Source organism: Oryx dammah, unplaced genomic scaffold (genome assembly GCF_014754425.2).
Source record: "Oryx dammah isolate SB20612 unplaced genomic scaffold, SCBI_Odam_1.1 HiC_scaffold_11210, whole genome shotgun sequence".
NCBI classification, from domain to species: domain Eukaryota; kingdom Metazoa; phylum Chordata; class Mammalia; order Artiodactyla; family Bovidae; genus Oryx; species Oryx dammah.
The window spans coordinates 4,276,190-4,298,429 of record NW_024080603.1 but is presented as its reverse complement, the minus strand read 5'-3'; the positions used below and the strand labels follow the sequence as shown (position 1 = coordinate 4,298,429).

The following is a 22,240-nucleotide window of genomic DNA, read 5'->3' as shown; positions in this document are numbered from 1 at the left end:
AAATCCTAAAAGATGATGCTGTGAAAGTGCTATACTCAATATGTCAGCAAATTTGAAAACTCAGCAGTGGTCACAGGACTGGAAAAGGTCAATTTTAATTCCATACAAAAGAATGCTCAAACTACCACACAATTGCACTCCATCTCACAGGCTAGAAAAGTAATGCTCAAAATTCTCCAAGCCAGGCTTCAGCAATATGTGAACTGTGAAATTCCAGATGTTCAAGCTGGTTTTAGAAAAGGCAGAGGAACCAGAGATCAAATTGCCAACATCCACTGGATCATCAAAAAAGCAAGAGAGTTCCAGAAAAACATCTATTTCTGCTTTATTGACTACACCAGAGCCTTTGACTGTGTGGATCACAATAAACTGTGGAAAATTCTGAAAGAGATGGGAATACCAGACCACCTGACCTGCCTCTTGAGAAACCTGTATGCAGGTCAGGAAGCAACAGTTAGAACTGGACATGGAACAACAGACTGGTTCCAAATAGGAAAAGGAGTACATCAAGGCTGTATATTGTCACCCTGCTTATTTAACTTCTATGCAGAGTACATCATGAGAAACGCTGGGCTGGATGAAGCAAAAGCTGGAATCAAGATTGCTGGGAGAAATATCAGTAACCTCATATATGCAGATGACACCACCCTTATGGCAGAAAGTGGAGAAGAACTAAAGAGCCTCTTGATGAAAGTGAAAGAGGAGAGTGAAAAAGTTGGCTTAAAGCTCAACACTCAGAAGACAAAGATCATGGCATCCGGTCCCATCACTTCATGGGAAATAGATGGGGAAACAGTGTCAGACTTTATGTTTTTGGGCTCCAAAATCACTGCAGATGGTGACTGCAGCCATGAAATTAAAAGACGCTTACTCCTTGGAAGAAAAGTTATGACCAACCTAGACAGCATATTAAAAAGCAGAGACATTACTTTGTCAACAAAGGTCCATCTAGTCAAGGCTATGGTTTTTCCAGTGGTCATGTATGGATGTGAGAGTTGGACTGTAAAGAAAGCTGAGCACAGAAGAACTGATGCTTTTGAACTGTGTTGTTGAAAAAGACTCTTGAGAGTCCCTTGGACTGCAAGGAGATCCAACCAGTCCATCCTAAAAGAAATCAGTCCTGGGTGTTCATTGGAAGGACTGATGTTGAAGCTGAAGTGAAGTTGCTCAGTCCTGTCTGACTCTTTGTGACCCCATGGACTGTAGCCTACCAGGCTCCTCCATCCCTGGGATTCTCCAGGCAGGAATACTGGAGTGGGTTGCCATTTCCTTCTACTCCAATATTTTGGCCACCTGATGCAAAGAGCTGACTCATTTGAAAAGACCCTGATGTTGGGAAAGATTGAAGTCAGGAGGAGAAGGGGATGACAGAGGATGAGATGGTGAGATGGTATCACCAACTCAATGGATATGTGTTTGGGTAAACTCCGGGAGTTGGTGATGGACAGGGAGGCCTGGCATGCTACGATTCATGGGGTCACAAAGAATGGGATATGACTGAGCGACTGAACTGAAAGTATGTTGTATGCTTTCCCTTTCCATTTTGTCTTGAAAATTTTATCAAAATTTTGATGGACTAGCAAAATATACTCTTAATTCCTTTCAAAATCATTTTCAAAGTTGTCATAGTTTAGACTTTTCTTTCATGATGTAATATTAAAGAACAGAGAAGTTTATGTGGAGATTGTGCTCTGGAGCAGCAGAACCTGCTCAGTTGCATCAATCTCAATGTTAAACACATACCTATAGAACCAGGTACTTCCTTAGCAAATAAGCAAGTACTTTCTTATGTCAGGTTAATGACATTACCAAGTGAAAGCTTTGATTTGTATAACACTTTGACATGTCAGCTAACCCGTTGGAAAATAATTATACAAAAATTTAACATATTTTTAGATTTAATGAAGTTCTGATAAGTACATTTTGAGAAGATATATTTCTGAAGGTAAGCTCTTTTTTTAATGTTGGTGTGACTCCAGTAAAACTCAAAGACATCCATTTTTTTACTTAAAATTTTTCATTATAGCTTTGCTTTTATTTATAAATACCTGTGGAGCTAAAGCATGATAAGAAAATATCATATTTCATTGATTCTAAAATGCTGATTTTCTGTCACATATTTAACATTTTTGAGATCAGTTCAGTTCAGTCACTCAGTTGTGTCCGATTCTTTGCCACCCCATGGACTGCAGCACACCAGGCTTCCCTGTCCATCACCAACTCTCAAAGCTTGCTCAAACTCATGTCCATTGAGTCCATGATGCCATCCATCTCATCTCTGCCATCCCCTTCTCTTCCTGCCTTCAGTCTTTCCCAGCATCAGAGTCTTTTCTAATGAGTCAGTTCTTTCCATCAGGTTGCCAAAGTATTGGAGCTTCAGTTTCAGCATCAGTCCTTCCAATGAATATTCAGGACTGATTTCCTTTAAGATTGATTAGTTTGATATCCTTGCTGTCCAAGGGATGCTCAGGAGTCTTCTCCAGCACCACAGTTCAAAAGCATCAATTCTTCGGCACTCAGCTTTCTTTGTGGTCCAACTCTCACATCCATACATGACTACTGGAAAAACCGTAGCTTTGACTAGACGGACTTTTGTCGGTTAAGTAATGTCTCTGCTTTTTAGTATGCTGTCTAGGTTGGTCATAGCTTTTCTTCCAAGGAGCAAGTGTCTTTTAATTTAGATCAATATACATTTACAATTCTATAGCTCGTCATAATTTAATTGTCAGCATTTTTCCTTTTCAGTGGTTCATAATGATGTTTTTAGTGATCAAATGTAAAGCTAGTGGAGGTGATGGGATTCCAGTTGAGCTATTCCAAATCCTAAAAGAAGATGTCATGAAAGTGCTGCATTCAATATGCCAGCAAACCTGGAAAACTCAACAGTGGCCACAGGACTAGAAAAGGTCAGTTTTCATTCCAATCCCAAAGAAAGACAATGCCAAAGAATGCTCAAATGACTGCACAATTGTACTCATCTTACACACTAACAAAGTAATGCTCAAAATTCTCCAAGCCAAGTTCAGCAGTACATGAGCCATGAACTTCCAGATGTTCAACCTGGATTTTAAAAAGGCAGAGGAACCAGAGATCAAATTGCCAATACCCGCTGGATCATCCGAAAAAACAAGAGTTCCAGAAAAACATCTCCTTTTGGTTTGTTGACTACACCAAAGTTTTGACTGTGTGGATCACAACAAACTGGAAAATTCTGAAAGAGATGGGAATACCAGACCACCTGACCTGTCTCCTGAGAAATATGTATGCAGCTCAAGAAGCAACAGTTAGAACAGGACGTGGAACAACAGACTGATTCCAAATCAGGAAAGGAGTATGTCAAGGCTGTATATTGTCACCCTGCTTATTTAATTTAAATGCAGAGTACATCATATGAAATGCCGGGCTGGGTGAAGCACAAGCTGGAATCAAGATTGCTGGGAGAAGTATCAATAAGCTCAGATATGCAGATGACACCACCCTTATGGCAGAAAGCGAAGAAGAGCTAAAGAGCCTCTTGATGAAAGTGAAAGAGGAGAGTGAAAGCATTAGCTTAAAACTCAACATTCAGAAAACTAAGATCATGGCATCTGGCCCCATCACTTCATGGCAAATAGATGAGGAATCAGTGGCAACAGTGACAGACTTTATTTTGAGGGGCTCCAAATCACTGCAGATGGTGATTGCAGCCATGAAATTAAAAGACATTTGCTCCTAGAAAGAAAAGCTATGGCCAACCTACACAGCGTACTAAAAAGCAGACATTACGAACAAAGGTCCATCTAGCCAAAGCTATGATTTTTCCAGTAGTCACCTATGGATGTGAGAGTTGGACTCTAAAGGAAGCTGAGCACCGCAGAATTGATGCTTTGAACTGTGGTGTTGCAGAAGACTTTTGAGAGTCCCTTGGACTGCAAGGAGATCAAACCAGTCAATCCTAAAGGAAATCAGTCCTAGGTGTTCATTGGAAGGACTGATGCTGAAGCTGATACTCCAACACTTTGGCCACCTGATGCGAAGAACTGACTCATTGAAAAAGACCCTGATGCTGGGAAAGATTGAAGGAGGGAGTAGAAAGGGACGACAGAGGATGAGATGGTTGGATGGAATCACTGACGTGATGGGCGTGAGTTTGGGTGGACTCCAGGAGTTGGTGATGGACAGGGAAGCCTGGCATGCTGCAGACCATGGGGTTGGAAAGAGTTGGACATGACTGAGTGATTGAACTGAGCTGAGCTGTACTTAAATAATATGTCATTTCATCATAATTGGCTTTTCTGTCCTAATAAAAAAATCATATCTTAACAGTACTATAGTTTTTACAGTAGACTTGTAACTCTGCTTTGCCTCCTCTTCACCCCTTTTCAAAACTCCTGCTCTTTTTGCAAGAAGGGAAGAGAAAGGTGTTCTTTGTAAAACGGATTTTACAGAATATTTATGGAGTCCTTCACACTCTGCAGGATTATGTGGGAACTGTCTCCTACCCCAGTCCTCAAGTAGCTCACACTTGTTTTAGGAGGACGTGTGATATCTATGTGCCTCTGTCTTTTTCTCACAGGCACACAGACAGCTATTAACATTGCAATGTTACTCATATGTTTTATTGTTTTAAAATTAAAATAATAATACTTACCTCCTTTAGAAACAAGTCAGATAACACTGAAGGCTATATGATTAAACATGAAAGCTCTTCTTCCCTCATCCCCCTCGGTGCACCAACTCACCCCTACCGCACGGTGCTCCTAGAAGTCATTCCTCTTAATAGTGTGGCTTGGGAGGCTTCTGGACTTTGTGTGTATTTTCAAGGATATGCGTAGTTCTCTTGGTTCAGTGAATTATTATGTTTTTATTTCACATAATGTTCTATGCCTTGCTTTTGTCTTCATCTCCTTTAGATCCTTCCATATCAATATATATGTATCAGCTTCATTCTTAAGTGAAATATTGTATATGCCATGTTTTACTTGACTACCCCTGTAGTAAGATATTAGTGTAGGCAAATTAAAAGTCGTTTGGTGCCAAGGACCTCATTTCTAGCATAAATTACAGCAAAGTAGCTTTTATGTTTTGAAAACAAGTGACAATCCATAGAAAGGACTCTATGTAATTTGACCTCCTTCCATTTGTTTGGTTTTAGATGCTTGTTTCTACCTGGTTGACTTGTAACTGTTAAAAAGTGAAATGTGTTTGATTTAATCTTTGTTTACTCTCCAATGATTATATAGGCTTTACTCAACCAAGATGCTGCTGTCTGTAGCACTATATATAAATATCTAATAAATGTGGTTTATTGATGGGGTAAACTGTTATGTATAAAAAGAATGCCATTTTTTTTAACTTTTTAATTTTAAGATAATTGAGATAAATGATTTTGAAGGAAAAGTGTTGTCATATTGTCATCTAATTCTTATTAGATGCTCTTATTAGAGGCCAACAGTGGACATTATAATGCTGTATAAATAATAATAAAATAATACAGAGACCACATAAACTTTTATGTTACAGTAGTTTTAAGCAGAAGTCTCATGTTCTTCATTGACCCATAAAAAGAGTTATTGTTCAGCAATGTAGAAGATGGCATGCTTGTCTTCTCTTATCACTCACAAACATTCAGCACCTTTGAGTTACCTCTTAAATTACTTAAATACATACGTGGCTGTTGCCTTTAAAATTGTTCCTCTGAACTCTTTTTGGAAGCTTTTTTTTTTCTTTAGCACTATATACTTGTGTTAAAAGTTTTCAAAACGAATGAACAAAAACTATAGAAGAAAGTAATTCTCCTTTCTTCCTCAGTCCCCCAGTCCCATTCCTTAGGTAACTACTATCTATTAGAAAATATTTGTAACCCATTGTACACCTATTGGGATGGCTAAAGTCCAGAGCATCGATAACATCAAATTCTGGTAATGATGTGGAGCAACAGGAATTCTCATTTCCAGTGGGAATGCAAAATGGTAGTCACTGTGGACAACAGTTTGGCAATTTCTCTTTTAAAAAGTAAGCATACTGTTATCATGCAATCCAGCAACTGTGCTCCTTGGTGTTTGCCCAAAAGAGCTGAAAACTTGCATCCATACAATAGCATGCCCATGGATGATTATAGCAGCTCTTTTCACAGTTGCCAAAACTTGAAAGTAACCGAGGTGTCCTTCAGTGGTAAATAGAAAAACAAGCTGTGTTATATCCAATCGGTGGAATTTTATTCAGTGCTAAAAACAAATGATCAAACTATGAAAAGATGCTGATGAACCTTAACATACATATTGCTAAGTATAGGAAACCAATCAGAGAAGACTGAACTGCATGATTCCAAAGGGCTTTAGCCATTCCAATAGGTGTACGATGTGTTACAAATATTTTTTAATAGATAGTAGTTACCTAAGGAATGGGACTGGAGGACTGAGGAAGAAAGAATGCCATTCCAAAGGCATGGCATTATGGAAAAGGCAAAGCTATGCAAATACTGAAAAGGTTAGTAGTTGTCAGCGTTGGGGAAGGAGGGGAAGGGATGAATACATGGACCAAAGCGGGCATTTGGGGTACTCTCTGGGACACAGCAGTGATGGCTGTGCGTCATAGAATGTAGACAGCAGAAGAGAGCTCTGAGAGCGACTATGACTTCGGGTGATCTTGTCTCCGTGCAGGTTCATTGGCTTTAACAAATTTGCCACTCTCAGTAGGCAGTGTGTGTCAGAGGCCAGGGCTGCTTGTGTGGGATAGTCTCTGCACCTTCATCTTAATTTTGTTGTGAACCTAAAACAGCTCTTAAAAGATAAAGTCATATTTTAAAAATTATTTATGTGCCTTTCCAGAATTTTTCTGGGTATATCCAAGTGTGTGAATGTGTGTAATTTGTTTTAGTATACCTCAATGGGACTATATTGTAGATATTGTTCTGCCCCACTCATTTGTTCGTTTAATAACTTACCTATATTCCTAAAGAATCTGTATATTTCTCTCATTTTTAGATGTGTGATAATTAATGTGGTATAGTCACCATTTTAATTTTATATTTTTGTTTGCTCTTACCAACAGTTCCACTGATCGTTTTTGTACATGTATCTGGCTCCAGTAACTTTTATTACTTTATTAACTGACAGGCTCGTTTTCTCTTGCCTGTAACTTTCAATTCAATTTTTATTTTCTTGTAGAACTATGAGAATAGTGTGTACAATGTAATCTCATTTGTGTACATTAGATATGCACACACATATAACAAGCATGTGGGTCAGTTTTCTAGAAGGATATATAAGATACAAGTAACTGTGATTATCTTTGGATAGAGGGACCTAATAACAGAAGCAGAGGGTGGTAGAGACTATTTTTATATATGTTTCTGTTTTTCTTATATGGTGAAGTTTTTAAAAAGTAAAAATGAAATTTAAAAGTTATGGTCTATGTCCAGAAGAAGCTGTGTGGTTGGGTAGATAGGGCATTTTTTTTTTTAAAGCAAAAGTATATCATTAATGTGGTATTTGCCACTTTTTAAACACTTAAAAAAATTCATAAAAGAGAGTGAAAACTTATTGAACTTTTAGGTGAACATCAAAGCAGTTTAGTAGATGAGTTGTATTATAAGCATATTATTACCCTTTTATTTCCATAAAAATCTGTTTTTAGTAAGATTTATAAAACAAAGTACTGAAATATGTCATCCATATGAGTTAGGACTAGGCTAAAAGCAGAGCTTATCCTCTTTCTCTTACTAAGTCTGCCAAAATTCTTCTCAATTCTTGGAACATGAATTTTTCTGTCACTGGACATGTTCACCTTCTAAATTTCCTCCCCTCGTGTGCCATACCTTACTTTGGACATCTGGCGTGCTCAGTCCCCGGGGGGTTGCAAAGAGTCGGACACGACTTAGCAACTGAAGAACAGCAACCTGGGTAGTATTGGAGTAGCCTCCCAGTTGATAGTTCTCTTTCCCACTGTTAATCTCCTTGGATTTCTACATAACTTACGGTGCCTCCTCACTGAGAATACCGTCTTTAGGCATTTATTATCTTTATAATAGTCGACTGAGATTATGTTTAGGAATTTAGCTCATATTTTCTGTCTCTTCAGGATCTAAATTTGCTTTCATAAGGATTTTTTTAACTTTGAGAACAAATTTGCATACATTCTTAGAATTTGTTGCTTACAACTCACACTGGTAGGCTGCTAATATTTTGATACCTCTAAACTTGGCAGACATTTCAGTATTACTGAAATCTACAGTTCTATCAGTCTAGTGCTTGTGTTCTGAGATGTTTCAAAAGGCAGTAGAACAGTGTGTAGGGATGTGTGTGTAGGGATGAAGCCACAAGAAAGCCTGAGCCAAATGGGGCTGGTGGAATTGCTCACATCTATCAGTGTTACAAGTCATGCTATCTCATAAGAATTTGTTTTACAAAGAAGAGAGGAATTTCTACTGCTAAAAGAGAAGTTTTAATGAATCTCTTTCCCCTCAGTTCAGTTCAGTCGCTAAGTCCTGTCCAATTCTTTGCAACCCCATGGACTGCAGCACGCCAGGCTTCTCTGTCCATCACCAACTCCCAGAGCCTACTCAAACTCATATCCGTCACATCAGTGATGCCACCCAACCATCGCTGTCGTCCCCGTCTCCTCCTGCCTTCAATCTTTCCCATCATCAGGGTCTTTTCCAGTGAGTCAGTTCTTAGCATCAGGTGGCCAAAGTGTTGGAGTTTCAGTTTCAGCATCAGTCCTTCCAAAGAATATTCAGGAACTGATTTTCTTTAGGATTGACTGGTTTGATCTCCTTTCAGTCCAAGGGACCCCCAAGAGTCTTCTCCAACACCACAGTTCAAAAGCATCAATTCCTTGGTGCTCAGCTTTCTTTAGAGTCCAACTCTCACATTCATCCATGACCACTGGAAAAACCATAGCTTTGACTAGACGGACTTTTGTTGGTAGAGTAATGTCTCTGCTTTTTAATATGCTATCTGGGTCATAGCTTTTCTTCCAAGGAGCAAGTGTCTTTTAATTTCATGGCTGCACTCACCATCTGCAGTGATTTTGGAGCCAAGAAAATAAAAGTCTGCCACTGTTTGTTTTTTCCCCATCTATTTTCCGTGAAGTGATAGGACCAGATGCCATGATCATTTTTTGAATGTTGAGTTTTAAGCCAGCTTTTTCATTCTTCTCTTTCACTTTCATTAAGAAGCTTTTTAGTTCCTCTTCACTTTCTGCTATAAGGGTGGTGTCATCTGCATATCTGAGGTTATTGATATTTCTCCCTGCCATGACTTTTCTTTCTGAACACTTTTTACACATACAGTTCTTAATAGCTATTATAAGGTAATTTTATCACCTGATTACCTTCTTGACCTTTAACTGGATTTTCATAGATTAAGACTAAAAAATAACTTGCTGTACTTATTATGAATAAATTATTTCATTTACTATTGTTAACAGAAGAAAACAAAGTATTGGACTTGGATCAATCAGATTTAGGTTTGAGTCATTAATTTGCTATGTGTTAGCTTATGTATCTTGAGTAAGCTGGTTTATTCTCTCAGTGTAACAGGTTAATGTGAGAATTAAATCAGATACTATAAGTCCAGCAGCATCAAAACAGAGTTTTAATAAATTTTATCTAGTAACAGAAAGGATATTAGTCAAAGTGATGATATTTAGTACTATTTTTTAAAGCTTCTGTAGCTTCTGATTTTATTTTGTTTGTTAAGGAAGAATAATTTATAGAATTTTTCAGAATTGGAGTGTGAAGTGTCCAAGTTTCCAAAATGAAACATTAGTAAATAATGATAAGATATTTTAAAAATCATGAATATATTTGCATGAAATCCTAAAAGAATAAAAATTGAATAGTTTAATTCTATATTTAACTTTTTAAAAGCTTTTGTTTAAAAAAAAAAACAAACCTGTAAGGTACTGTGCTACAGTACCTTTCATGAATTTGTTTAATTCTTATGATAACTGTATGAGGTACCTATACTGTTCTACCTCTGTTTTACAGATAAGAAACAGAGAGGTCAAGTAACTACTGAAGGGTGTACAACTAATAAGTGATAGAGTCAGCATTTACACCTGTCTAATTTCACAGTCTCCATTCTTAATGCTGCCACATTATTTTAAAAATGCATATTATAGCATAGTATACTGCTCTTTGACACCCACTTCAGCTTTGAATTGGTGATTTTTGATTCAGTAAATTCCTTATGATAAAACACCTGGGTTATAGTTTTTCTCCCCAATGGAAAATGATATTTTTGTCATTGTAATGTTTTTGATCATGAAAAATCTGAGTAATTAGTTATGTAAAGAGAGCTTTGGGGTAAAAGTATTATTAAAAGTGAAAGTCGCTCAGTCTTTCCAACTCTTTGTGACCCCATGGACTGTATATTCTCCTAGGCAGAATACTGAAGTGGGTAGCCTGTTGCTTCTCCAAGGGATCTTCCCAACCCAGAGATCAAACCCAGGTCTCCTGCATTGCAGGAGAATTCTTTACCAGTTAAACTACAAGGGAAGCCCAAGAATACTGGAGTGGGTAGCTTATCCCTTCTCCAGCAGATTTTCCCGACCCAGGAATCGAACCAGGGTCTCCTGCATTGCAGGTGGATTCTTTATCAACTGAGCCCCAAAGTATTATTAAAGTACCTATAATATAAAGAAAGCACCACTTCCTATAATATAACAAAAGCGCCACTTCCCAGGTGGCGCTCTGCTATGCTGGAAAGGAAAGTAAGTGAAGTCGCCCAGTCATGTCAGACTCTTTGTGACCCCATGGACCTACCAGGCTCCTCCATCCGTGGGATTTTCCAGGCAGGAGTACAGGAGTGGGTTGCCATTTCCTTCTCCAGGGGATCTTCCTGACCCAGGGATTGAACCCAGGTCTTTTGCATTGCACAAAGGCGGGAATACTCAGCACTATACTAACAAGGATGCTAAGTCATTTCAGTCTTGTCGGACTCTGTGCACCCCTTTGGACTGTAGCGCGCCAGGCTTCTCTGTCCATGGGATTCTCCAGGCAAGGATACTGGAGTGGGTTACCATGCCCTTCTCCAGAGGAATCTTCCCAATATAGGGATCAAACCTGTGTCACTTGTATCTCCTGCACTGGCAGGCAGGTTCTTTATCACTAACGCCAAAGAATCTGCCCGCCAGTGCAGGAGACAGGAGAGACAGCGGTTTGATACCTGGATCTGGAAGATCCCCTGGAGAAAGAAATGGCACTCCACTTCAGTATTCTTGCCTGGAAAATTCCATGGACGGAGGAGCTGGTGGGCTACAGTCCATGAGATTGCAAAGAGTCAGACATGATGAGCAAATGAGCACAATATGAAAAAAAAATTACTTCATTTTAAATCCAGAGCTAGTAGTAAAGCCACATAGCCTTATTAAGTACCTTGAGCATAAAACAACTTAATAATTATTGATGAAGAATCTGGTATAAAGGGCCCTAATAGGTCATTTTTTTAGCTTTAATTTTGATACTATAATCATGGTAGCTAATGTTTATAGATTATTTATTTTGGGGGTGCTTCCATGGTGGTTGACCTCACTTAATCTTCTCAACACTCTAGGAAGGACATATTATTATTATCATCCCTGTTTTACAGCTCATTAAACTAGGATTTAAAGAGGTTTGTATAATTACCTAAGGCTTCACAGCAGTGACATAAGTGTGTTATGAACTCTCACTCCAAATTATTTTTATTTTACAGCTCATAAAACAAGGCACAGCAGTATTTGAAAGAAAAATTACTGGAATCATGAAACATAGTTTTCTTTATGGATGTGTATTATATTTTCCTTTAGGTTCACAATATTCTTGCAGAAATGGTGATGGGGGGAATGGTATTGGAGACCAACATGAATGAGATTGTTACACAAATTGATGCACAGAATAAACTGGAGAAATCTGAGGTAAGAATGGAAAGTGCTCTAGTTAATGAAGGGAGGAAGCATGGTCATAAATTATGCATGATTTGTAGCTTTCACTGTTTGTCCTTCAGTATCACCCTTTAGTACAGCTGGTAGGCTTATTCAGTTTTGAAAATAAATGGAATATACACATTTTAGTATGTTAAATGTTCTGTGACCACTATCCACCAAATAGTTTTGTGCATTCTTTTAGCCACAGTCATAATTGCTTTGAGTAATAAATAAAATCCCCAATTCTTATTGCTTAAAAAAGAAGTTATTTACTTGAATAGTGGAATCAGTATTTGTTACATTCTTAGTCATTAATTATCCGAGAAATCTTAGAACTGGTTTTCAAAGATACATGAATTTAATGTTTTATAAAACTATTTCTGAAAAAGGAAGGGAGAGAAAATGGAATTCTCATAAGGAAGTAATATTAATAATAGGTGCTTAGTAGGCCTGAATGCACATTGAAGAAAAAGAAATTCAACACTCTAATCTTTTATTTCTGGATCCTTGTCAAAGGTCACTGACACGTTAGCTAAATCATATATACTTCATACAATGACCTATGTATTCATGGCTTTTGTTGCATTCTAGAAGAGCAAAATTTGGTGACATACAGCTGACTTTGTGCTGTTAGGTTGAGTGAATGAGGACCAACCAGCACTTTAGCCTTGTGTAAAACTCTACTTTATAATTGCATGCTTCTTCCCTCAATAACAAGGCTGAATATCAATAACAAAGCTGAATATAACAGGTGCTGAAGCTGAACCACTCATGTGGGCATTATTTTAGTGGTTTCTTATTGCTGTAGAAGAAATTTAGAAAGATAAATAGTCTTGATACCTCATTTAACACTATACATGTTTGAGGATACCCTTACCTTTGATATTTATAGTCATAACTCAGAGTAGGAAACTAATTTTATTTATAATTATTAGTACAGGTATTTGGATAATCTAAAGTAAATATTACTATAAAAGCAGAGAGATATTAAAAATATGCTAGTATTGATTTACAGCAGGTGAGTTGTGAAGAACTTTTATCTTGTTGGCTCTTTAAAGGATCAGCATAACAAAATGCTGTGCTTATTGTAATTAACTGAAATATAGGATGGTGGATAAATCTGAGGGTTAGAAACAGTTGAAGTTTTGTATAAAAGCCTTTTCCAATGTTCTATTTTAAATTAAAATAAGTCCTACATTCCTCCTTACCTCAATCTATTATCCTTCTTGGTTTCCCAAAGGAAGAGCTTGAAATGGGGAAGAACTTAAAATTATGACTCTCTTAAGTAATTGTATAAGTTTAAGTTTTTTAAATACTGGTTTTTGAAAAGGGAAAACAGATTAATAGAGAAAATTTCATTTTAGGACAAGGAAAAGGCTCAGAATATTTAGAATATTTAGAGTTGGCTTGCAATGAATTTTTCAATATGGCAAAAGATTTACTATAAGCTCTAAGCTATAGTTTTTAAGGTCTTAAAATGATAATTTATGTAATCTGTTAAACTTTGCTTTGCAAAACTGTATGGATATAGATTTTAAATGCTAAGACACAGACAGTGATACAGTCCCTTAATAATTAATCCAAAATGAGTGGATATGTGGTAATTTATAAATTCTGTGTAATCATCTGTAAAAACATATCAACCTCTTGTCTGGAATTTTCACCTTTCCAGGTATTTAATTCCTTTCCATTGGTGGTGCCCTTCACCCCTTTTCCTCCTTAGTTTGCTATCTGTAATATTGATAGAAGTCATGAGAGACCTATAATTATTCCATAATGGATATTTGCTTTTTGATTGTCCAGTAAAACTTTGTTAATAAGCCAATTTTTCTTATCTATAAAGAGCAGTAAAATACAGAATTGATGTTTTCAGTGGAAATAGTTATAAGAATATTACAACTTTTAAAATGTCCTTTCTCCGAAACAGTGCTATTTAAATTGGTGTTGAATCCTAGGGAATGAATACTTCCGTTTTTCATCCACTGATCATTTTTTAACATGTATAATCAATTGTTGTCTGTTGCCAAATTAGTTTTCTTTTTCTTCTTTACAGAGAAATATGTTTTAAATCTTATGGGATAAACTAACATTATGTGTTTATCAAGCATTTCCCTATATGTGATGTCTGCTAATATTTTACTCACAAGATAGAATTCTGAGTCATAGTAAAGCCATAATTTAGTTCTGATCACATTTTAAGAAATTGTGTTGAAGCAACATTGACTTTGTGTAATTTTCCAGTAATTATCATATATGTTAAATGTGTTTGGAAGGCTGCCAGCTTTATTCCAGACACAGGGAAATGTTAAGATTTTCATATGGGTTTCATTTCCATATTATTTAAGTTGGTTATATCTACCAAATATATGACTGCAGAATAATCCAAAATTATTTGTGAGCAAACTGTAAGCTTTTATTAATCTTACTCTTACAAAATTTTAGTTAAAATGTATTATGTAAGCAAAAATTTCCAAAGAAAATCTTAAAGTTCAGAAAACCATGATTGATGAAAAGACTTATTTATCGTATTCTTAAAATTAAGTATTGTTTAGAATATCATGTCTTTTAAAAAGCCTGGATGTAGTTACGGTACAGCTTTTAAAATATAAGATGTTTCAAGGTCCCTTTAACTTTGCCAGAAATAAAAAGATTTCATTATTTTAAAAGTAGTGTATTTCCAGTAACAGTCAAAAGTGAGCCAGTTTAATTCCCATTACCTAGACAGGTAGAAGCAAAGATGACTCAGATCTTTTAAAAGATGAGAATCAAAGATAATGCTCTGAATAGATTTTCCTCTATCCTGCTTTAATAGATAAGTGGTTTACTATAAGGTTGGGATCTTGGGAAAGGAGGGTTTAAGCTGGGAGGTTGTTGGGACTTGGGAAGAAGCACTCAGGATCTGCCCAGGTGTGGAGGTGGAGGGGTGGGGCTGGGGAGATATGTTATTTCATGTGATTTTCAAGATGAATAAAATGGGTCTGAATTTAGTCACTACTTTTTAAAAGTCAGTCCTCTTTTTTCCGAACATCCTGATCTTTCTAGCTCTTTCCATTCTTCTCTCTTACAGACCTTTATCTTTCAATCTCCCAGACAGGACAGGTAGACAAGGTATTGCTGACTTTGAGAAAAATGTACTTTAACAAAGGGAAAGCAAAATGATGTCAAAGGCAATTAATTATTTAGGCCAGACTCAAAAATTCTTTGTGTTAATGAGCCCATATAGTCCCTGTAGCTATTTTCCATTCTCGTTTCTCCCTGTAGTTACTCATCTTTTATTGGACTTAGTGTATTTTATTAGTATATCATTGATGTCATCTTTGTTCTGTTTTGTCTGCCTGCATTGTGAAGGAAAGTTTAAATTTTTTGTTCTTTTTTCAAAGACATTGTCATTTAACTGACTAATTACATTTCTAGAAATGACAATTTACTTTGTGCATATAAATTAGTTTATTTTGAGCACCATATGGCAGAACCAATCTTAATTTAACTCTCACAGATACTTTTCCCTCATCTTTCTAAATTAGGATTCTATTAATAACATAAAATTGCCTGCTGGGTTTTAGAAGCTCTGAATTTAAAAACCAAAAGCTGAACCTTTAGAGATCTGGATACAAAGTGGGAACCCACAAAGGCTTAGAATAGTGACTGTTAAATAGTCCCTTTCCTCCCACTTAATGGTTTTCAGTTCCAAAGTCTTAACAGAATTGCTTTTACAGTTTTGACTGACAGATGAATATTGAAAGTGGCCGGCAAGATAAGATCAGAAATTTTCTAAATTGAACTAAATGCTCCTAAAACATGGAATTAAATATACTGACCAAACTAAAATGGATTTCTACTATAGCAAGCTTCTGATATCTAAATATACCATAATATGACTCAATAAGATATTGTAAACCTTGAAAATTTTTGCAAAGCATATTGGCAAAAATTGAAAATGTTTTAAATAGACTCATAGCCCTACAAAACTAAATTTTCTCTGCTATTTCCTGTGAATTTTTCACACCACAAGTTACCTGTGTGAATTACTATTAATAATTTCCATGTAGAGATGATAATGAACAACTTTTTGTATAGAGCCATTTCAGGAAAAATGAAAATGTTTACATACCTCCATTTAAATTTTCAAATGAAAATACTTTCTTGAGTCTCATGCAGGGAAAAATATATAAACTTAGGTTAGGTTAGCCACTTTAGTAATTAGAAAAATGCCACTGAGAATTTGGCACCATTTTTTAGACACTAGATTATTACTTTCTGGATATGTTTAGAAAGCAGCACCATACAGGTGATTTTATAATTTCTTATCCTGAGTTTGTGGGCCTTGTATCATGAAGCTGGGGACACACTTTTGAACCCCAGATCTGTATTACTGTATCCCAGGAACAGAAAATATATAATCGGTTTCATTTATTCCATTAATCTCAAATAACTGCCAGTTTCTACATTCCAGTCTTTAATTTATGTTAAATTGTTTTTTCTAGCGTCAGTAACTTGGGTCTTATAACATCTATCACTAAAACTACTGATTTGCTTTTTTTTTTTTAATCAAGTATCTATTTTCAAAGAATAGAGAACAAGAAAAGTGGCCCTCAGTTATAGATGTTGGAAAGTCAGCTTGTGAGTTGGTTCTGCCCCTCTACCTTGACATGTCCAGTTACTCTCCCCTTCAGAATTATGGTGAAGACCCTGGAGGTCACATGTAATGATCAAAACTATTTATATTAAATCCATAAATGATATCAGCCTGCTATATTTATTTCACACAGGTAAATCCTAATCTTAAATCCATAAATGACACAGTCTGCTATATTTATTTCACACAGGTAAATCCTATGCTAGAAATTAAAACTATAAGATTACATAAAATTACTAAACCTGAAAGGTTTACAATTTTTAAATATTCTCATTTTGATAAAAATTTTCATAAAGTGCCATTGTTCTCGCTCCCTAGAGGACTGTCAGCAGCATTTCTAATCTGTTTATAATTGCAGTTTTAAAACACTGCCTTTAAAGCAAAGAGCAAGCCTGTCCCCAGTTTAAAAATTATTCTGCCTTAAAATCAGAAATTAAAATATTGACATTTTCCATTCTGCTCAAAACATGCTTTCAAAACCTGCCATTATTTTGTTAATGATTTTGAGTCTGAAACCATTTAATACTGTGTTTATTAATGTTGATGTTCTTTCACTTTGCTGTTAGGTCAAAATTATGAATTGTGCATATAGCAACTTCCAGCAGGATGGGCGGGTAAAGGTTTTAGTATGTAAAAATTATTCCACTACCATCTTATTATGGTCTGTTTCAAGCTTGAAAAAATATTTTAAGATGGTAGAATATTTAATGTGTTAGATGAAGTAAATATCTAGGTTATTTCCTTTTCCCTTGGAGAAAGCTAATTGCTTATTGCATGAGGAAAAGGGAGCCTTCAGAGTCTTTGAATGAAATATATTTTATAATGCTGCTTTTTTCAGTTTTGCTTGCACACATTTTGTTTATTTTTGGGTCTGGCAATTAAAAAAAATCAAAAATGAATCATATCCATCCATTACTATCTTTGTGATTCAAGTGCTTGAAATTTCTGAGAGTATGTCTGTATAAGTCTTCTATCTGTTTGGCCTCATTTTGGTATACTTGCAGACTTCATTTTGTTTTCTTTCTCTTAATTCTGTTAATTTATTTAATCTCATGGGAGAGAAAACATGATCATTCTTTTATATACTGTACTTCATTCTTCCATCCGATTCATACTCTTAACTGCTTTGGATTCATGTATTTGTTTTTGTTAGTGAAGTTGCTGCAGTTTACCTGCCATGGTGGTGCTCGAGTATAACAGCTTAGATGGAAACAAGTTATTTCTCCAGTAGGGTTTCATTCTTTTTATTTCTGCTTTATGTCAGCTGTGTAATCTTAAATCTATAAGAACTATGTTGTACTGTCAGAAGTATCTTATTTTGACATTTTAAACTGTACATACTACTAACAAGACAGGTAAACTTAATTTCTGTAAATTTCAGTGTTAAAAAATTGTGTTAGTAAATGTTATCTTGTTTTGAGTATATCTAAAAAAGCTCAACTCAGATAAAAATTCCTTTATACCTTTTTGTTGGCAAACAATGGCAAATTACCTCTTTTACATTTTATTCTTTAATAAAAATGTTTCAGACTTCAGGTTCATGGAAGTCTGCAACTGAAATGTGTTTATAGCAGTTCTGTTGTTAACTATATGAGTGACATGAAGTCTATTATTTTTTAAAGTCTGAATTTTTGTACATTAACATTAACAGCTCATTTAAGCGTCTACTTACTGGTCAACAGTCCTTCTCATGTTTTTCTTTCCATTTTATATTCTACAGAATCTGATTTCTTAAAATGTTAGTTTAATTAAAACTTAAATGAAGTACACATTACAATTTTTAAGTTTTCTATCATTTAAATTTATGACATACTACACAGAAGTATTGAACATGCTTGAGAAATAATTTGCTTCTCTAGATTCATTTGCGTGTTCTGAGTAGTTACCACCCTTTGCATGTCTATGGCTCGCTGCTTATGTTTAGAGGAATTGTAGTTTGTTGACTTAGAAACTTTTTGGTTTTACCTAATATGAATTTGGCACATATATGCTATTTAAATCAATTGCTATATTGACTTTATGTATTCTTATTAGCAGCCAACAGTCAACACCGTCTGTGGTCACAAAGAAACGACTTAATCTAACGAAATTTAACAGGATGCAATTATATTCTCTAGTTTAGCTGCTTGTGGTACAGGGTATTATGGGGAAAGAAAGCTTCTTGACAATGACATTTAATACTACAGAAATGTATTCTTACTGCTTATAAATGTTAAGCATAGCATCCAGTAAGACAGATGGACATGTGCACACACATGCACCCCTACCTTTTCTCTCTCTTTTTCTCAATAATAAAAATCCTCTAATAATCCATGCCTTTTGAAATATTTATAGTTAAATACTTTGTCAGTGCTTTACTATAGCCTACTCATAACTAGCACCTGCTATATAAATTCCAGAGTAGAAATAGGAGCAAGTTGCTTATTTAATTAGAAAAATTATAAAATCTTTTTACCTGGAAAAATGATAACTATTTCCAGGTTGTCTGTAATTTTGTTAAATAATTTTTGTTCCCTCAGAAAACAACATACTTTCTAGTAAAAGGAAGAAAGCCTACAACATGGTAAAGCTCTTTGAATTGGAGTCTCCTCTGATTCTAAACCATTCTAAATTTTGGTAGCTAAACACTGAACTTGAAAATATCCAGTTGGTGTGTGTGCTAAGTCGCTTCAGTCGTGTCCGACTCTGCGACTCTGTGGACGGCAGCCCGCCAGGCTCCTGTGTCCATGGGATTCTCCAGGCAAGAGTACCGGAGTGGGTTGCCATGCCCTCCTCCAGGGGATCTTCCCGACCCAGGGATCAAACCCATGTCTCTTGTATTGGCAGACGGGTTCTTTTCCACTAACGCCACCTGGGAAGCCCAAATAATATTCATCTGTATCTCCAACATCTTTTGGGGGGCAGTTGGAGAGAAGTGGGGTATAACAAAAACTGCATTATTTCAGGTAGGTATAAATGTAGAGGTCAATCAAATTTTTAGTTATACATCAAAAACAACTAACCTCCATTAAATTATAAAAATTGAATTCTCCGGCCCTATTTAGTTTTTAATTGGGTATGGAGTTTTTCATCCATATCACCCTTATCATTGCCTGTGTGGACCATATATATTATTAATACTATTTTGCTGATTTTTCTATTATTTCCAATTCTGATTTGATAATCCATGGCTTTTATTTCATTGCTTAACAATGTTTGTATCCTTTATTCAGCTAATAGTTTACACTGGCCTATTTTGTATCAGTCAAGATTTTTCTCAGGTAACAGCTTTATTATTATTTTTTTTTAATTAACAAAAGAGGTAGGATTACATAAGAGAAAACACAAACTAAATTACAAAAAGGGACATTAAAACTCGTCTTTCTAATAACGTGGACACTGTCTCATATGTGAAATCTAAGCAAAGTGGAAGATTTGTTTGCTTTTGTGCAAGATAATGTATGGTACTGAATTCCCATATGTTTGTTGACTTTTTTTATATAACCTGAAAAAAAATTGATGAAATCTAATTAATATATAAATTAAACCTTAAAAACATAATGATGATTGATGTAGTTTTTGGAGAAAAGTGATGTAAATGCATTTTTCTTATAATTTTAAGCATGTTTTCTCTCAAAATTTCTCTCAAAATTTTTCACAAATTATAAATTGTCCTTCTAAGATGAAAGCCAGAGATTGTACACTAATGGCATAAGAAATTGTTAAATTCATGTATTCATATATATCCTACCTTTTGCATTTATGCTATTTCTTTCTCTGAATTTGTATATTATAAACTGAACGTATGTTGAATCTACTTTATATGACAAAATATTTTTAATCATTATATTTTTACTAATGCATTGAAGGGTTGGATTGATCCTCTTCTTACAGTTTCATTTTTTGACAGAACCATTCTCTTTGGATTGAGGCTTCACTTTAAAAGCCTGATTTTGTTTTTTAACGTTCTGGAGCTTTCCTAGAAAAGTTTAGAAGAACCTCTACAGTTGTAAAAAATTATTTTAAAAAGCTTTATTGTATTGAAATGTTTTAAGGGTTTAGCCCTAAGAAACTAAACATGATTTATTACTTTCAATTTTTATTTCACAGCATATACTAATAATAAATGACAGTTTAAAAACAAAAACCCAAAATCATCTATCACAGCTGTTGCAAGAGGTGTCTAATATGGAAAGTAATATAAAATATGCTTCATGTTTATATCATAAGTCAGTTAAATCAAGATAAAGGTGAAGATCTAGCTATGCAATTTAAATATTTTGTGTGATGTTTCCATAGTACAAGTTAATTTGTATTTAAATCTTTACATTGTTATCATTGCATGTATTCACTGTATTTTTTAATGTGTGGACTGTTTTCTCTTTATAGATTAGTATTTCAAAGTAACCATTCCATACCAATTCAAACTACCATCTGGTCTCTAAGCTTGTTATATGAAAATCTTTTACCATTGTCCTCCAGTTTTAGTGTTTTTTGATGAGCTACACCTGAGTTGTTCATTTTCTTTTTCTTTTATTTGCTTCTGTATACAGGCTGGCTTAGCAGGAGCTCCAGCCCGTGCTGTATCAGCTGTAAAGAATATGAATCTTCCTGAGATCCCAAGAAATATTAACATTGGTGACATCAGTATAAAAGTGCCAAACCTGCCCTCTTTTAAATAAAAAATTAAAAAGGCCACTCCCAGGTAAAATCCAGGGGAAAAAGTCAACTAAGTTTACCATGCAGTTGTTTACCAAAAATAAAGGAGGAGAGTCTTAACTTTTACTCTTGGATTTAAGTCAAGGTACTGTATAGACGTTATATAAAATCAGTATGGAAGTTCAATGTTGCTTTTCTTGCTCAGTGGTTTCGAAGAAATTAAGTAGTTCCAGTGTGACTTTTTTTTTCTTTATTTTCTAAACTGCATTCCTGTGGCCACGTAAGGCATGCCTGTATGTATTGGCTATTACAGTATTTTGAAAAGTGTTCAGGACATTTCTTTAAATTGTGTACAACCCAAAATGTTGGTGTTTTGTATGGATCACAAGTGCAGCATTCCTTAATAATTTCTGTTATTTGTCACAATTGTTATTTAAAGAACGAAGTATGTATTGCATGAAAACATTATGACCTATCTCTCTTAGTTTAAATAAACTTCAAGGTAACCGGACTTACAAAGCACTGTTCTGTTTGCCTGATATCTACTTTAGCAATAAGTTTTTTTACGACCCTCTGACTCAACAAAATAAATAAAAGTATATTTTATCACTGTTAAGCAGCTGTTAATGTTGATTTATTTAATTTATATTTTTAACATTCAGAAGCTCATTATTGTAAAATTAAATTATTTCACAAGTCAAGACCAGTATATCACATAATTTGCCCACATTTTCATATTTAGTCTTACCTTGTGACCCTTAAGTGAGGTCCTCTTCCTGGTAGACTGAGGTTCTCCTGTAGTTCTAGCCCTCTCTCCCCAAAGGCTCTTTTTTGAAACATTTCCTTAGATCTGTGGCATGTGTGAATTTTACTCCAAGGTCTGGGGTATAAGAAAAGTCACTATGTTTTTTTTTTTTTTTAATAAAATTAATCTGACTCGATAAGCCCCATCCAGGAAATTCAGTCTGTGATTATTGGGATTTCCATCAGTTCAGAGGTGTATCAAAGTCCTTGAAGAAAGTTACGCAAAGCAGAACATGCAGGGAAGTGCCTGCTCTTCAGTCATTTGACAGA

General features: G+C 35.3%; 1 protein-coding gene across 4 annotated transcripts in view; it reads left to right on the top strand.

Annotated features, from left to right (window-relative positions):
• LOC120860981 (AP-3 complex subunit sigma-1) overlaps nucleotides 1-21,782 on the top strand; it is a 72,173-nt gene extending 50,391 nt beyond the window's left edge. Inside the window, exons 5-8 of one of the 4 annotated variants that reach the window (XR_005720471.1) lie at nucleotides 11,776-11,883; nucleotides 14,960-15,000; nucleotides 19,741-19,788; nucleotides 21,061-21,782. Coding sequence is in view for 3 of the 4 variants with exons in the window: in XM_040236693.1 (XP_040092627.1) it covers nucleotides 11,776-11,883; nucleotides 19,741-19,788; nucleotides 21,061-21,189 (285 nt within the window). In the remaining variant the exon portion in view is untranslated. The remainder of the gene's footprint in view (nucleotides 1-11,775; nucleotides 11,884-14,959; nucleotides 15,001-19,740; nucleotides 19,789-21,060) is intronic. The other 3 variants (XM_040236693.1, XM_040236692.1, XM_040236691.1) reach the window with 3 other exon arrangements.
• Nucleotides 21,783-22,240: the final 458 nt, after the last annotated feature.